Genomic DNA, 18,765 nt, shown 5'->3' with positions numbered 1-18,765 from the left:
TCCCATGTTCCCATTCCCATGTATTCCCATGTGAAACCCATAGATTAGGGCCTAGTGAATTTATTTAAATTGACCAACTTCCTTAAATGACTTGTAATCAGTAAAATCTTTGAAATTGTCCTAGATCTTTCAGGTAATCATTTCAGGTAATACATTCAATGCAGTTATTAGCATTATATTTAGCTATGGGCTCTGCATAAACTTCTAACTTATAGACTCTGTCTCTTGCGCAATATGCAGCAGGAGCTCCGCTGGCCTCTCTCCTTACAAGAATGCTCCTTGGAGTCCCAGGAATAGCTAGACTAGAATAACTTCTTGCTGAAAGAATGTATTTTTAGCATGTCTTATACAAATAGACTATTGGAGGAGGGATACAAGCACTTGTTTGCTGAATTTGAAGTACATCAGCCAATAGAACTCATGGCCACATGCTGGGGAGTTTGAAAGAAGAAAAAATGCAGGATGGCGGCAGGATACAGCAGTTATTTGTTCAGACCCATAACCATTCAGTCTTCGTGAAGAGAAAAGAATGCCATCTGCATCTTATTCTAGTCCTATATTATTCAAGTATGATGAAGATCAGGACAACAAAACATTTAAATTAGCTACTGAAAACAAGGAACGAATGAAGCAACAATACAGAAAGAGTAAGTATCAAATCAAATCAAATTTTATTTGTCACATACACATGGTTAGCAGATGTTAATGCGAGTGTAGCGAAATGCTTGTGCTTCTAGTTCCGACAATGCAGTAATAACGAACAAGTAATCTAACTAACAATTCCCCAAAAAAACTACTGTCTTATACACAGTGTAAGGGGATAAGGAATATGTACATAAGGATATATGAATGAGTGATGGTACAGAGCAGCATAGGCAAGATACAGTAGATGATATCGAGTACAGTATAACATATGAGATGAGTATGTAAACAAAGTGGCATAGTTAAAGTGGCTAGTGATACATGTATTACATAAGGATGCAGTCGATGATATAGAGTCCAGTATATACGTATGCATATGAGATGAATAATGTAGGGTAAGTAACATTATATAAGGTAGCATTGTTTAAAGTGGCTAGTGATATATTTACATCATTTCCCATCAATTCCCATTATTAAAGTGGCTGGAGTTGAGTCAGTGTCATTGACAGTGTGTTGGCAGCAGCCACTCAATGTTAGTGGTGGCTGTTTAACAGTCTGATGGCCTTGAGATAGAAGCTGTTTTTCAGTCTCTCGGTCCCAGCTTTGATGCACCTGTACTGACCTCGCCTTCTGGATGACAGCGGGGTGAACAGGCAGTGGCTCGGGTGGTTGATGTCCTTGATGATCTTTATGGCCTTCCTGTAGCATCAGGTGGTGTAGGTGTCCTGGAGGGCAGGTAGTTTGCCCCCGGTGATGCGTTGTGCAGACCTCACTACCCTCTGGAGAGCCTTAAGGTTGAGGGCGATGCAGTTGCCATACCAGGCGGTGATACAGCCCGCCAGGATGCTCTCGATTGTGCATCTGTAGAAGTTTGTGAGTGCTTTTGGTGACAAGCTGAATTTCTTCAGCCTCCTGAGGTTGAAGAGGCGCTGCTGCGCCTTCTTCACGATGCTGTCTGTGTGAGTGGACCAATTCAGTTTTCTGTGATGTGTATGCCAAGGAACTTAAAACTTGCTACCCTCTCCACTACTGTTCCATCGATGTGGATAGGGGGGTGTTCCCTCTGCTGTTTCCTGAAGTCCACAATCATCTCCTTAGTTTTGTTGACGTTGAGTGTGAGGTTATTTTCCTGACACCACACTCCGAGGGCCCTCACCTCCTCCCTGTAGGCCGTCTCGTCGTTGTTGGTAATCAAGCCTACCACTGTTGTGTCGTCCGCAAACTTGATGATTGAGTTGGAGGCGTGCGTGGCCATGCAGTCGTGGGTAAACAGGGAGTACAGGAGAGGGCTCAGAACGCACCCTTGTGGGGCCCCAGTGTTGAGGATCAGCGGGGAGGAGATGTTCTTGCCTACCCTCACCACCTGGGGGCGGCCCGTCAGGAAGTCCAGTACCCAGTTGCACAGGGCGGGGTCGAGACCCAGGGTCTCGAGCTTGATGACGAGCTTGGAGGGTACTATGGTGTTGAATGCCGAGCTGTAGTCGATGAACAGCATTCTCACATAGGTATTCCTCTTGTCCAGATGGGTTAGGGCAGTGTGCAGTGTGGTTGAGATTGCATCGTCTGTGGACCTATTTGGGCGGTAAGCAAATTGGAGTGGGTCTAGGGTGTCAGGTAGGGTGGAGGTGATATGGTCCTTGACTAGTCTCTCAAAGCACTTCATGATGACGGATGTGAGTGCTACGGGGCGGTAGTCGTTTAGCTCAGTTACCTTAGCTTTCTTGGGAACAGGAACAATGGTGGCCCTCTTGAAGCATGTGGGAACAGCAGACTGGTATAGGGATTGATTGAATATGTCCGTAAACACACCGGCCAGCTGGTCTGCGCATGCTCTGAGGGCGCGGCTGGGGATGCCGTCTGGGCCTGCAGCCTTGCGAGGGTTAACACGTTTAAATGTCTTACTCACCTCGGCTGCAGTGAAGGAGAGACCGCATGTTTTCGTTGCAGGCCGTGTCAGTGGCACAGTATTGTCCTCAAAGCGGGCAAAAAAGTTATTTAGTCTGCCTGGGAGCAAGACATCCTGGTCCGTGACTGGGCTGGATTTCTTCCTGTAGTCCGTGATTGACTGTAGACCCTGCCACATGCCTCTTGTGTCTGAGCCGTTGAATTGAGATTCTACTTTGTCTCTGTACTGGCGCTTAGCTTGTTTGATAGCCTTGCGGAGGGAATAGCTGCACTGTTTGTATTCGGTCATGTTACCAGACACCTTGCCCTGATTAAAAGCAGTGGTTCGCGCTTTCAGTTCCACACGAATGCTGCCATCAATCCACGGTTTCTGGTTAGGGAATGTTTTAATCGTTGCTATGGGAACGACATCTTCAACGCACGTTCTAATGAACTCGCACACCGAATCAGCGTATTCGTCAATGTTGTTATCTGACGCAATACGAAACATCTCCCAGTCCACGTGATGGAAGCAGTCTTGGAGTGTGGAGTCAGCTTGGTCGGACCAGCGTTGGACAGACCTCAGCGTGGGAGCTTCTTGTTTTAGTTTCTGTCTGTAGGCAGGGATCAACAAAATGGAGTCGTGGTCAGCTTTTCCGAAAGGGGGGCGGGGCAGGGCCTTATATGCGTCGCGGAAGTTAGAATAACAATGATCCAAGGTCTTTCCACCCCTGGTTGTGCAATCGATATGCTGATAAAATTTAGGGAGTCTTGTTTTCAGATTAGCCTTGTTAAAATCCCCAGCTACAATGAATGCAGCCTCCGGATAAATTGTTTCCAGTTTGCAGAGAGTTAAATAAAGTTCGTTCAGAGCCATCGATGTGTCTGCTTGGGGGGGGATATATACGGCTGTGATTATAATCGAAGAGAATTCTCTTGGCAGATAATGCGGTCTACATTTGACCGCTAATATGCACATCGCTCAACATTAGGGGAAACATTATGAAAGGTATACATGTGTCAGCCTACTAATTATAAACATTTAAAATAGGCCCTACTATATTTCAAAATTAAAATCTAATTTGCTAGCCTAAAATTGCAACTTTGTAGGCTACATGTCCTGCACCAACATTATGTTCTCTCCAAGGTGCATGGTTTGAAAGAGGTGTATAATTCTAGTCCATATAATACAGTATACTACAACACAGTAATACAGTCTGCACTCAAAAATATTAGCTTACTGGAGCTTGTTTTATTTACTTACCCAAGAGAGCATAGCTATATCTATAGGCATTCATCATTTGGGCTTTTTTTGACTCACAAATGCCCATAAAATGTCTTGAATTTAAGGATCACCAGGCTCAGGTAGCATCAGACTTTAATTTTCATGCCAATCAAAGCATTCATATTTTAGCAGATTGTCTTGTCCAGATCGACTTATAGGAGCAATCAGGGTTAAGTGCCTTGCTCAAAGGCACATTGACTGATTTTTCACTAGTCATCTCAGGGATTCAAACCAACAACCTTTCAGTTACTGGTCCCACACTCTTAATCCCTAGGCTACCCGCAGCCAACTTTATATGCTTTAGAATGACACTTCCAGTTTGGGTGGGAAATACTGGGTTACCCGGGGGAAAAGTGATTATTCTTGGAATGGAACATTTGTAAAATACAGGGAAAATATTCGACCTTAATGTGTATATTATTTTTTAGATGTTTGTGGCTGCTGGTGAACCATGATGTGCTGGCATAATCAAAGTGACACTGGACTAGTGCACTTGCCACAGTCTTTAGGATGTCTATAGCTAGGTTTCCATCCAACTGGTGACAGATTTTCATGTGACTATTCTAAAGTCTGCATATAAACAATATGAGCATTTCAGGGTTCCCTTAAAGAAAATTTGGCCCCTGACAAAGTGGCCTGGAAGATTTTCATTTAAGAAATTTATCGGACATCCATATGCTTTGAGATCCGAACTTGGCGCAGCCAGTGCCCTCAATAAATGAGGGATATTGGCCAAATGAGCCACATTTACGTGTCCTTAAAAACAGCCTAGATCAAATGACCAAAACACCATTCCTTGTGTGTCGACGTGTAGCATATGCAAATCTTTATTGGCTACCTCATGGTTCAGCTGTCTAAGATTTGAGCACTAAACGCATCTGGGCATTGCATGCATAGGCTTAGGTGTCCACTTTATGATTCATTTAAAGTTTTATATAGCCTATATAAAGGAGAAGCTTAGGTCCATCCCCAGAGAGATAGAGAGATAGAACTATACCGGCGGCATTCTACACCGGCATGCATTTCTTAATGCCAGATGCCTTCTGCGTCTGCTATACAGATGTAAACATACAGAGGGAGGTTAATTCATACATTTTCTAACAGAATATTTTGGATAAAGAGAAGCATTACATTGTTAGATCATAGGAGTAATTCTCTTAGGCCTGAAACATTCTTTCTCACCTCAAGTTCAACAGTTGAAGCGCAGGTGTGCACTTGGCACGTCCGTAGTTAGAATGAGACCAAGGCGCAGCATGGTATGCGTACATTCTCTTTGAATGAACACCGAACAAACCGACAAAATGAACAAACGAAATGTGAAGCTATCCAAAATAGTGCTGACAGGCAACTACACATAGTCAAGATCCCACACCAGAAAGTGGGAAAAAGGCCTGCCTACATATGATCCCCATTCAGAGACAATGATAAACAGCTGTCTCTGATTGGGAACCATATCAGGCCAACATAGAAATACACAACATAGAATGCCCACCCCAAATCACACCCTGACCTAACCAAATAGAGAAATAAAACATATCTCTAAGGTCAGGGAGTGACAGTACCCCCCCCAAAGGTGCGGACTCCCGCCCGCAAACCTGAACCTATAGGGGAGGGTCCGGGTGGGCATCTACCCTAGGTGGCGGCTCCGGTTCGGGGAGTAGTCCCCGCTCCCTACACTGATCCCTCCGCTTCTGTGAAACTGGACCGTGGATCGTTGCTGGAGGAACCAGACCGTGGATCATCGCCGGAGGCTCAGAACTGGGAACCACCGCTGGAGGCTCAGAACTGGGAACCACCACTGGAGGCTCTGGACTGCAGCTCATCGCTGAAGACTCTGGACTGCAGCTTGTCGCTGGAGGCCCTGGACTGGGGACCGTCGCTTGAGACCCCGGACTGGGGACCGTCGCTGGAGGCCCCGGACTGGGGACCGTAGCTGGAGGCCCCGGACTGGGGACCGTCGCTGGAGGCTCCGGACTGGGGACCGTCGCTGGAGGTTCCGGACTGTGGACCGTCTTTGGAGGTTCCAGACTGTGAAACTTCGCTGGAAGCTCTGGACTGGGAACTGTCGCCGGAAGCTCTGGACTGTGGAGGCGCACTGGATGCCTGATGCGTGGGACCGGTACAGGTGGCATCGGGCTGATGACACGCACCTCAGGGCGAGTGCGGAGAGGAGGCACAGGACGTACTGGACTGTGGAGGCGCACTGGAGACCTGATGCGTGGGATCGGTACAGATGGCACCGGGCTGATGACACGCACCTCAGGGCGAGTGAGGAGAGGAGGCACAGGACGTACTGGACTGTGGAGGCGCAATGGAGGTCTATAGCGCAGAGCTTGCACAACCCTTCCTGACTGGATGCTCACTCCAGCCCGGAAAGTGCGGGAAGCTAGCACAGGACGCACTGGGCTGTGAAGGCGCACTGGAGACCTGATGCGTGGGACCGGTACAGGTGGCACTGGGCTGATGACACGCACCTCAGCACGCCCGCTCTGCAGCGCTCTCAATGCCAGCACCTCTCTCCAGAATCTTGTGTCAAGCTACTCACTTGACTCCCTGACTGGCTCCATGTCCCTCCCCCAAAAACATTTATTGGGGTTGCCTCTCGTGCGTGCTCCGTTGAGCTATCTCCTCGTATCGTCACCGTTCCGCTTTTGCTGCCTCTATCTCCTCCTTAGGATGGCGATACTTCCCGGCCTGCGTCCAGGGTCCTTTTCCATCCAGGATCTCCTCCCAAGTCCACTCCTCCTGTACACGCTGCTTGGTCCATTTTTGGTGAGATCTTCTGTCATTTCCGTCGTTAGAATGAGACGCAGTGTGGGATGCCTACATTCTCTTTTATTGAATGAACACCGAACAAATGAACAAACGAAAGCTATACAAAATAGTGCTGACAGGCAACTACACATAGTCAAGATCCCACACCAGAAAGTGGGAGAAAGGGCTGCCTAAATATGATCCCCACGATTTATATCATATCATATCATATCATATAACGATAAACAGCTGTCTCTGATTGGGAACCATATCAGGCCAAAATAGAAATACACAACATAGAATGTCCACCCCAAATCACACCCTGACCTAACCAAATAGAGAAGTAAAACGACTCACTAAGGTCAGGGCGATGCCTTCATATTATAGACTTGCAGTAACTAAAGCTTAATAATAGCCACACCACACCAAACCAAACCACAAACTAAACTTTATTAGGGTAATATCAAAATATAGTCAATGTTTATAAGGAATTACAGATAGAACTTCATTTGGCCAAAGAAAATGTCTCAACAGTACGAAATAAAACAATTACAAAAATCGGCGAAATAAAACAATGACAGAAACAGGCTGATGTTATTTTTTACAACAGACCTACTTATTAATATCTTAAACTAAATATGGAACACACATTTTGCCAATAAAATGCTCAACAGAATTAAACAAAACAGCTTTCGCAAATTTAAAAAAACTGATTTTGATTAATAAATAGGCTTACGATAACAATGATAACAATGATATACAATAATAATAATAATGACGAACAAAATTGCATCCTACCTGAATAGGGAGTTGCACAGTAGCCTGCATTTGGGCATGACAACGTGCTTCTCATCTTCCATTACAACATTAAAACATATTTTTTAAATCCAGCTTCTAGGCTTTTCACTACAGGCATAGTATTTTACCTCTAATGTTTGTTTTACTTCAATGAAAAAGACCTACATCTTCACAATCAAAAGTGGTCTAGGCTAAGGCTCCTCTCTCTCTCATTCTCCTCAGCAGCAGGCTCACATGTGCGCAAGGCATGAGAGAATAGTACTGAAGCGCACATTTGGGGTGGAGGCTATGATAGATTGTCCTGAGCAATTTGGCCCACTACAATTTTATTGTTTGGCTTTTCATTTTTGATTAGCCAAAAGCCACAATGCTGGACAAGGGAAACCCTGGCACATTTTCCCATTAGAGTTGTGTTTCCACCAAATTGACTTGTTGCAGATAAAAGTCTGGCAAAAAATACAGAGTGCACATAAAAATGAATTACGGAATAAAGTTAAGTGGGTAACCAACCATCGCATTTTCAACCCGCTGAAGTCGGGTCCTCTCCTTGTTCGGAAGGCGCACGGTGCTCGGCGTCGCCGGTCTGCTGGCCATCGTCGATCTACTTTTCATTTTCCATTTGTTTTGTCTTGTTTTTCAACACACCTGGTTTCAATTACCTCATTTACGTGTTGTGTATTTAACCCTCTGTTCCCCCCATGTCTTTGTGTGGGATTGTTTATTGTAGTGCTTGTGCACGTTCCCCGTGAGCACACGACGGGTTATTTTTGTGCCCATTTATCTTGTTGTTCTGGATGCCATTGGTTTTGCTTAATAAATCTCCGGTTATTACCCAGTTCTGCTCTCCTGCGCCTGACTTCTCTGCTGCCAATTACACCCCCCGCTACAGCTTAGGTATAGCGACATCTGGTATTGACGTGTGCTCTAGCGAAAAGCTTGCAGATACAGTGAAGTGCCTACTTACATGATGAGATTACTATGGACAAAAGTTCCAGATAAATTGTACTTATCAGCCAAGCATCAATCATCATGGCACTAGAAAAATACTCTCCATATTTATTGAAAGGAGCATCAACCTCATCACTGTGCACTTTCAACACTCTGTGAAGTTCATCATCATTTCAGCTGTAGCCTAGTAAACTGGATGCTTTCCATTGATGTCGTGACATTTTTATCCAAAACTGGCTACTTTACTTGCATAAAAAGGTTGGATGGAAACTAACATACAGTATGTAATTGTTTTAAGATTGTCATGCCAAGGATAATTAAGCTATTTGATTTATAGTTGTACCCCTTAAGGTATAAAAAAATATATATTTGATGAAACATTGAATTTGGCCCATAGAAACGCATTCAATAACTACTTCATACATAAACTCAGCACAAAAAAGAAATCTCACTGTCAACTACATTTATTTTCAGCAAACTTAACATGTGTAAATATTTGTATGAACATAACAAGATTCAACAACTGAGATATAAACTGAAAAAGTTTCACAGACATGTGACTAACAGAAATTGAATAATGTGTCCCTGAACAAAGGGGGAGTCAAAATCAAAGTAACAGTCAGTATCTGGTGTGGCCACCAGCTGCATTAAGTACTGCAGTGCATCTCCTCCTCATGGACTGCACCAGATTTGCCAGTTCTTGCTGTGAGATGTTACCCCACTTTTCCACCATGGCACCTACAAGTTTCCACACATTTCTGGAGGGAATGGCCATAGCCTTCACCCTCCGATCCAACAGGTCCCACACGTGCTCAATGGGATTGAGATCCGGGCTCGTTGCTGGCCATGGCAGAACACTGACATTCCTGTCTTGCAGGAAATCACGCACAGAACAAGCAGTATGGCTGGTGGCATTGGTATGCTGGAGGGTCATGTCAGGATGAGCCTGTAGGAAGGGTACCACATGAGGGAGGAGGATGTCTTCCCTGTAATGCACAGCATTGAGATTGCCTGCAATGACAACAAGCTGTGACACAGCAATAATGTGACACACCGCCCCAGACCATGATGCAGATGTTGTCACACATGGTCTGCCACTGCGAGGACAATTAGCTGTCCGTCCTGTCTCCATGTAGCGCTGTCTTAGGCATCCCACAGTAGGGACATTGCAATTTATTGCCCTTGCCACATCTGCATTCCTCATGCCTCCTTGCAGCATGGCTAAGGCATGTTCACGCAGATGAGCAGGGACCCTGGGCATCTTTCTTTTGGTGTTTTTCAGAGTCAGTAGAAAGACCTCTTTGGTGCCCTATGTTTTCATAAGTGTGACCTTAATTGCCTACCGTCTGTAAGCTGTTAGTGTCTTAACGACCGTTCCGCAGTTGCATGTTCATTAATTGTTTATTGGTTCATTGGAAAAGCATGGGAAACAGTGTTGAATCATTTACAATGAAGATCTGTGAAGCTTTTTGGATTTTTACAAATTAGGGGTCCTGAAAAAGGGATGTTAATTTTTCTTGTTAAATAAAAATAGAAATCAAATGCAATAATTTCAAAGATTTTTACTAAGTTACAGTTCATTTAAGGAAATCAGTCAATTGAAGTAAATTCATTAGGCCCTAATCTATGGATTTCACATGACTGGGCTGGGGTGCAGCTGTGGGTAGGCCTGGGAGGGCATAGGCCCGCCCACTCGGCAGCCAGGCCCACCCACTGGGGAGCCAGGCAGAGCCAATCAGAATGAGTTTTTCCCCACTAAAGGGGAAGCTTGTGGAAGGCTACCCGAAACGTTTGACCCAAGTTAAACAATTTAAAGGCAATGCTAACAAATACTAATTGAGTGTATGTAATCTTCTGGCCCACTGGGAATGTGATGAAAGAAATAAATGCTGAAATACAGTGCCTTGCGACAGTATTCGGCCCCCTTGAACTTTGCGACCTTTTGCCACATTTCAGGCTTCAAACATAAAGATATAAAACTGTATTTTTTTGTGAAGAATCAACAACAAGTGGGACACAATCATGAAGTGGAACGACATTTATTGGATATTTCAAACGTTTTTAACAAATCAAAAACAGAAAAATTGGGCGTGCAAATTTTTCAGCCCCCTTAAGTTAATACTTTGTAGCGCCACCTTTTGCTGCGATTACAGCTGTAAGTCGCTTGGGGTATGTCTCTATCAGTTTTGCACATCGAGAGACCGAAATTTTTTCCCATTCCTCCTTGCAAAACAGCTCGAGCTCAGTGAGGTTGGATGGAGAGCATTCGTGTACAGCAGTTTTCAGTTCTTTCCACAGATTCTCGATTGGATTCAGGTCTGGACTTTGACTTGGCCATTCTAACACCTGGATATGTTTATTTTTGAACCATTCCATTGTAGATTTTGCTTTATGTTTTGGATCATTGTCTTGTTGGAAGACAAATCTCCGTCCCAGTCTCAGGTCTTTTGCAGACTCCATCAGGTTTTCTTCCAGAATGGTCCTGTATTTGGCTCCATCCATCTTCCCATCAATTTGAACCATCTTCCCTGTCCCTGCTGAAGAAAAGCAGCCCCAAACCATGATGCTGCCACCACCATGTTTGACAGTGGGGATGGTGTGTTCAGGGTGATGAGCTGTGTTGCTTTTACGCCAAACATAACGTTTTGCATTGTTGCCAAAAAGTTCAATTTTGGTTTCATCTGACCAGAGCACCTTCTTCCACATGTCTTCTTCCACATGTTTGGTGTGCCTCCCAGGTGGCTTGTGGCAAACTTTAAACGACACTTTTTATGGATATCTTTAAGAAATGGCTTTCTTCTTGCCACTCTTCCATAAAGGCCAGATTTGTGCAATATACGACTGATTGTTGTCCTATGGACAGAGTCTCCCACCTCAGCTGTAGATCTCTGCAGTTCATCCAAAGTGATCATGGGCCTCTTGGCTGCATCTCTGATCAGTCTTCTCCTTGTTTGAGCTGAAAGTGTAGAGGGACGGCCAGGTCTTGGTAGATTTGCAGTGGTCTGATACTCCTTCCATTTCAATATTATCGCTTGCACAGTGCTCCTTGGGATGTTTAAAGCTTGGGAAATCTTTTTGTATCCAAATCCGGCTTTAAACTTCTTCACAACAGTATCTCGGACCTGCCTGGTGTGTTCCTTGTTCTTCATGATGCTCTCTGCGCTTTTAACGGACCTCTGAGACTATCACAGTGCAGGTGCATTTATACGGAGACTTGATTACACACAGTTGGATTGTATTTATCATCATTAGTCATTTAGGTCAACATTGGATCATTCAGAGATCCTCACTGAACTTCTGGAGAGAGTTTGCTGCACTGAAAGTAAAGGGGCTGAATAATTTTGCACGCCCAATTTTTCAGTTTTTGATTTGTTAAAATAGTTTGAAATATCCAATAAATGTCGTTCCACTTCATGATTGTGTCCCACTTGTTGTTGATCCTTCACAAAAAAATACAGTTTTATATCTTTATGTTTGAAGCCTGAAATGTGGCAAAAGGTCGCAAAGTTCAAGGGGGCTGAATACTTTCGCAAGGCACTGTAAATAATTCTCTCCACTATTATTGTGACATTTCACATTCTTAAAATAAAGTGGTGAACCTAACTGACCTAGAACAGTGATTTTTACTAGGATAAAATGTCAGGAAAACAACCAAAATGTTTTGTGTTTGGGATAGACTCACTTTTCAATCAAGGGGTAATATTACAGAAAGAAGTTGGGAGATTGGATGTACCAACTTCAGACAAGCTTCTTGCTATGTAGGCGTCATAATAGTTTGTAGCCCAAACTGTTTCGGATGATACAGACGTTTCGTGAAAATACCGATTTTCGGGACGTCTCATGGTTGGTCTGATAAACACTGCTCTGGCCCTGCCACTTTTCTCTGCAGATGCGCAGATGCGAAAGGACGACATCAGCGGATTCAATAACAAAAATATATCTCTAGTTTATTAAAATGATTGATTTTGATGGAGATGTTTTTATTATGCTTATTCGATTGCCGTGGGACTGCGGACATCAACTCTAGTGTTTTTTAATGTCAAGCCATTTTGAGGATACTGAAATTATATTATGGATGAACATGATTACAGGAGACTTTTGAATTAGCCCAATCAGATTAAAACATAGTGACTGGGTGTGTTTATGACACATATAAAATATAATAGATTTTAAAATGTAAAATGACACATATTTGGGCTATACTGAAGCGTTCGATTCTAGGTGCGCGAGGAATAGCCACTCCGATTGGAGAGGAGGCAGAGCGCGTGTAAAGCATTCCTGAATAACTGTGCCTGCTGTGAGACACGTCATTATAGGACGATTTGGGATTAAGATCATCTGAAACAGACAGCGCATTCAGTATCAGAAGTTAAAATACAGCCAGACTGGCCTGCTACTGTGTCTTTCTAGACTATATATGCTGTGGAGAGTAGACCCACAACTGATCCAAATCGAATTCAAATTCAAATGACATTTAAATTACAGGGCTTTTGCTCCATTATTTAAATTTCATTTTCACTGCAACCAAAAGTAGAATTGTGTATTTACTTGAAGGCTACCATAGTCTAGGTTAGGATACTTGTATTGCCGCTAAACAAGATCAATAGGGGAGACCGTTAGACTGGTAGACTATACTGACCTGTGGTATAGTAGTTAGCACACGGAAAGGGCAGTGCATGAGGGAAGTACCAAAACATCTTCATATAGGGCGCATGCAAGCAGATGATGAAAATAGGCTAGGATGGAAGAAATCATACAGTAAAACCTGCAAAAGACCGAATGTTAACAAGAAAAAAAAGGTTGACAACCCTCTCCTGCTTTAGATCCCCCCCCCCCCCCCCCCCCCTAGGTATTTTCCAATGTATTCCTAAACATATGTGATTAGAGTATGTTGAAATTGTGCTGGAATAGTGGAGGCAGCGCCTGTTTACTTTGTGACTTGTGGTAACTGATTCTAAATCAGTATTTTTTTATTAGTCCGAAAATGTCGGAAACATTAACTTGCTTGACAATGCGGATGGTCATATACCTGTTTGTTACATGCAATATGTTTTGTGGACTTCACCGGACAGATGTTGCTCTCCGGTTGTGTGATGAAACAAAGGTGTGGTTGAATTTAATCTGCGTCTTCTTATTTTTCGACTTTAGGCCTATATATCACGGTGTCAAGGGATATTTTGGGCGGCAGGGTAGCCTAGTGGTTAGAGCGTTGGACTAGTAACCGTAAGGTTGCAAATTCAATTCCCCAAGCTGACAAGGTACAAATTCTGCCCCTGAACAGGCAGTTAACCCACTGTTCCTAGGCCGTCATTGAAAATAAATTTAAGAATTTGTTCTTAACTGACTTGCCTAGTTAAATATAAATAAATATGAGCTAACAGGTTATAGAGCAAACAACGCGATTATATGTTTTTTTCTGATTTGGCTTTCCTTTCCCAGGGGTTTTATCCACGCACAGCTGCTGATGCCAAGTCAATGTGTCCATTTTGTCAGTTGATAGGCAGTTAATAACATTGTTTTTATTTATGGTATCAAGTGTGGTATCTCATTTCGTTATGCTAAATCAATCACCTGTCAATTTAATGAAATGCATTTTATCCAGGGGAATCGTGCACGGTTAATTAAACATATTAAACTCATGTTTTTATTAATGCAACTTGATGTCTATGGAAATATGACATTTTCTCTGCACCTATAGAGATACACTATTAAGCATTTGCATGTAGTTGTTACAGGTACAGCATGCGTGTGGTGTAACACATAAACATAACGAAACTGTGTTTCCTACTATTGTTAATACATACTCCATTTAATAACCTGTTATCAGAGTTAGGTATCCAACAAATGTAGGTGACGTTGCTGCATACATTTTGAGCATCCACACGCTATGAAAAACAAGTAGCTTAAATTAAATCAGGCAACGACTTGCTTTTGCTTCAACACAGACGTTGCATCTGTAGCCCGTTGGTAGCAACACAACACATACGATTTGGGAGAAAGAGAGAGAGGAATAGATAGACTACATTCATTTATCAGTACATTCTATTGAGAGTTGTATCTAACCCACAATAGTCTCGTGTGTGTTTTGTTCTGTTATATTTTCGCACATTGGTTTCTGCAGAGTGAAGGAGTCTAGGGGGCCCAGGAAAAGCAGTGTAGGGGGTAGGCGGTACAGCTCGAGCTGTGCGGTGGCAGAGTCGGTGACAGAGGTACAGCAGTAGCCCAGCTGCGCGTGGAGGGCACAGCAGACAGAACGGAGCAGAACGGGGAGCCTGGGTGGAACGTGCCGCGCGCATGACAGCTTCAAAGGAACGCAGCGCCGCGCGGCAGCACACAAATTGAGCCCGCTAATCTGAACCCCAGCACCGCTCTTGTCAAAAGAAACTGTGTGAAATAACCCTCCTCATGCAGATCAGCTTCTAAACTAGGGCAGGCTTTATCCCTCATCTGTTCCGCGTCGCCGCCGACCAGAGCCTCATAGTCAGCAGTGGATAGTGCAGGAATGAAGTGGACCGCATAGCAAGAAATCAGGCGATAGGCTACTGCACCTTGGCTTTCTCCTTTTCACTCAAAACGTGACACAGTCTGGAACTATCCAGACGTTATTTTTTACTATTTCAACAATACTGAGGATAACACCTAGTTTGCACTTCCTGAACGATTGGAGACCGCAAAGGAGATCTTTTTACCCAGACAAATTTATTTGGATGACCGGCTTTCCAAGTGGCTTTTTTATTGGATTCTCAACTACTTGGACTTTAATCTCAAAATCTCTGATTGTTATCCGTCGTTGCATGAATAGGGTAACGGTGAAAAAAAATAACCGAAGAAAATCGGAGAAATCGAAGTTCAGTTCTGTAAGTACGTTACATATGAGTTGACTATGTTTAGTTCCCCGCCACTCCTGCTAGAACCGTAGCCAGCCCCTGTGGTAGAGAAGTTGTTTAGCTTCTCTCTCCCTCTGTGCGCGAACACTTAGAGCTAACACCCCTTTCTATGTAGTAGATCGCCTGGAAAGATACACAAAAATAGAGCGTTCTCCTTCACCCCCGCCTCGTACCAACAGGCGGTTCTGGTCTAAGGTTCTCCAGAGAATGGTAAATGGCCGATGGGGAATCATGAACAGCACTTTGGAACTCGAAGATGGACCACGGCATAAAAAACAGGTATGTACCTACCCTCCTTGTACACAGCGCAGCTGTAGTACACTTGCGCAGCTGTGCGCTATATTTGTTGTCTTTATAGATTTTGTATAGAGCGCCAGAAAGGCAGGTGCAACTTTGGCGCAGTATTTTGTTTGCCTCCCGCTAGAAGGCTAGATGCTAATCGAGTCCGTGGATGTCCATTCCCTAAACCCTAACCGTAACCTCAACCACTACCGTTATCCTAACCCCAACCATAACCCTTACCTTCCCATAACCCAAACATTAACGATTACCTTAACCATGTGAAATGTTAACTTCAATAGGTAGGGACTCCCCAAGGATCCCGGATAGTCACACTGTATTTGGGTGCAGCGCTCTATTCCGTGGGAGTAGCAGTGGAGCTCCCCTCTCTCTCTCCCCTGGCTATGGCACTTCTTGTTCCTGTCACAGTTTGTAAACCCAGCTGTATATCAAGTGGATGGCTAATAGGTTATTTTGTTTCCCTCAATGCAAGCCTCGGAAGAGACAGTGCTATTCTCTGGAGTTGAAATTGCTTCACAGATAGAGAAATAGCCGAGAAAGGGGAAGAGAGACTTTGGACTTGGACTGTGTGATATTGGCTATTCACCTCCGAGTTCCATGAATGATGTTTTTGAATCTACAGGGCCCTCGAAAAAATGCTGGGTGTATGCACTCTAAAAATAATGCTGGGTTATAAACAACCCAATTTGGGTAAATATTGGACATAACACACATTGGGTTATTTTGACAATTGGGTCACAAACAACCCATTGTTTTCTTTAAATTGGATTGTTGATGCTGGGTTATTGAGCTATGATCCAAAGGGTCAGATCAGAAGACTGGAGGTGTGGCTTAGTAGGGGTGTGACTTTCAGATAGTTATTTTTGCCCCCCCCATGAGAGTAAATGTCTTTCTGTTGAATCTGTTCTGTTTAATGCATGTTAAAATTAAAGTAACTGTCATATTATATATTTTTTTGTGTGGAATTGGATGCTGTTTGATTGAAACCAGATGAAAGTATGATGACTAAAATGTACTGTTATTTCATAAAGTTACTGGTCATGTCCCCCATGTCAAACAGTTGGATTCAGAAAGAGGGATTATTAAAGGGATAGGGTGACATCAACCTAACTCTAATTTTAATACCCCAATGGTAAAATGATATTCTCTTACCTAATTTAAAGAAGTGTCACCTTGTAACCATCATCAGAGAAGGCGTGTTTGCAGAGGGGCGTGGTTTATATAGCTAGATAGCTACTCTACTGGTGATAAAATTTTGACTGTAGGGTGTCAGCAAATATATTTCAACGTTTACACTATTTATCTATATCAAATATACAGTGCCTTGTGAAAGTATTCGGCCCCCTTGAACTTTGCGACCTTTTGCCACATTTCAGGCTTCAAACATAAAGATATAAAACTGTATTTTTTTGTGAAGAATCAACAACAAGTGGGACACAATCATGAAGTGGAAGGACATTTATTGGATATTTCAAACTTTTTTAACAAATCAAAAACTTAAAAATTGGGCGTGCTAAATTATTCAGCCCCCCCTTAAGTTAATACTTTGTAGCGCCACCTTTTGCTGCGATTACAGCTGTAAGTCGCTTGGGGTATGTCTCTATCAGTTTTGCACATCGAAAGACTGACATTTTTTCCCATTACTCCTTGCAAAACAGCTCGAGCTCAGTGAGGTTGGATGGAGAGCATTTGTGAACAGCAGTTTTCAGTTCTTTCCACAGATTCTCGATTGGATTCAGGTCTGGACTTTGACTTGGCCATTCTAACACCTGGATATGTTTATTTTTGAACCATTCCATTGTAGATTTTGCTTTATGTTTTGGATCATTGTCTTGTTGGAAGACAAATCTCCGTCCCAGTCTCAGGTCTTTTGCAGACTCCATCAGGGTTTCTTCCAGAATGGTCCTGTATTTGGCTCCATCCATCTTCCCATCAATTTGAACCATCTTCCCTGTCCCTGCTGAAGAAAAGCAGGCCCAAACCATGATGCTGCCACCACCATGTTTGACAGTGGGGATGATGTGTTCGGGGTGATGGGGTCGTTCAAATCTCTGACGTAATTGTCATGTCATTGGAACCGCATCATAAAAGACGTGGAAACAGAGCTGTATGTAGGTGTTTTAAATCATTGCTGAAATTTCACTGTTTGAGTTGCTTTGTGTGTCACCACATTTGCTTGAGTTGGATTGTCACGCCCCGACCTTAGAGATCCTTTTATGTCTCTATTTTGGTTTGGTCAGGGCGTGAGTTGGGGTGGGCATTCTATGGTTTGTGTTCTATGTTTTCTATTTCTGTGTGTTTGGCCGGGTGTGGTTCTCAATCAGAGGCAGCTGTCTATCATTGTCACTGATTGAGAACCATACTTAGGTAGCCTTTTCCCACCTGTGTCTTGTGGGTAGTTGTTTTCTGTTTTGTGTCTTTCTGCATCAGACAGAACTGTTTCGGTTTCGTTCGTTCTCTTCGTTGTTTTTTGGTAATCCGTGTTCAGTTCAAATAATAAATACGAAGATGTACCACGCTGCACCTTGGTCCTCCATTCCTTCCAACAGCCGTTACATGGATTTATTGTACCACTGCTCACTGGATTCAAGTTTCTTGACACAGGCCTTTCAAAGAGCTTTTAATCAAGGCGAGCTCATGATTATAAAATCCCCACTCATTCAGAATTTCATTTCAAACTTCCTGGTAGTGAGCCATTAGATAAAATAGTACTTTTCCAAAAGTGTTGAGCATTTCTATCTACAATTTTTTTTATGTAACTCAAAAGGCTATTTAACATGGGAATCAGAATGACTGTTCGGGACCCTTAAATGAGTAATGATATTCATGATCACCTTTTGCTTTAACGGTCCAACACAACTATTAACACCCACAAACATGATACTGTTCTATATTCACCCCGATTACAAAAATGGATCGCTCTTACAGACAGTGAGCCACGTTGCTTGCTATATAAAGCAGGCAGACAGGCATCAAGGCATTCAGGTACTGTTCGATTTAAATTCAGAATGGGCAAAACAAGTGACATAAGCGACTGTTAGCGTGGTATGATCGTCGGTGCTAGGCACGCCGGATCCAGTATTTTAGAAATGTCTGCCCTCCGGGGCATTCACGCACAGCAGTGTCTAGGGTTTACCGAGAATGGTGCAACAACCTAACAGGCGGGCCACAAACAGACAAATAATGGCACAGTACAACTGCAGTGTGCAGAACAACATTTTGGAATGCACAAGTCCTCTATCATTATAATGGTTATTGCTGCAGACG

At 43.4% G+C, this 18,765-nt stretch overlaps 1 protein-coding gene across 3 annotated transcripts in view; it reads left to right on the top strand.

Moving 5' to 3' along the window:
- The first annotated feature begins 448 nt into the window (after positions 1–448).
- The window catches only part of fibcd1b (fibrinogen C domain containing 1b), a 322,405-nt gene continuing 304,088 nt past the window's right edge, over positions 449–18,765 (top strand). Inside the window, exon 1 of one of the 3 annotated variants that reach the window (XM_020465256.2) lies at positions 449–647. Coding sequence is in view for 2 of the 3 variants with exons in the window: in XM_031809372.1 (XP_031665232.1) it covers positions 15,406–15,477 (72 nt within the window). In the remaining variant the exon portion in view is untranslated. Of the gene's footprint in view, positions 648–14,355; positions 15,478–18,765 lie in introns of those variants that run through there. The other 2 variants (XM_031809372.1, XM_031809373.1) reach the window with 2 other exon arrangements.

This window comes from Oncorhynchus kisutch, linkage group LG29, assembly GCF_002021735.2.
Source record: "Oncorhynchus kisutch isolate 150728-3 linkage group LG29, Okis_V2, whole genome shotgun sequence".
NCBI lineage: Eukaryota > Metazoa > Chordata > Actinopteri > Salmoniformes > Salmonidae > Oncorhynchus > Oncorhynchus kisutch.
This window is presented reverse-complemented; position numbering and strand designations above follow the sequence as displayed.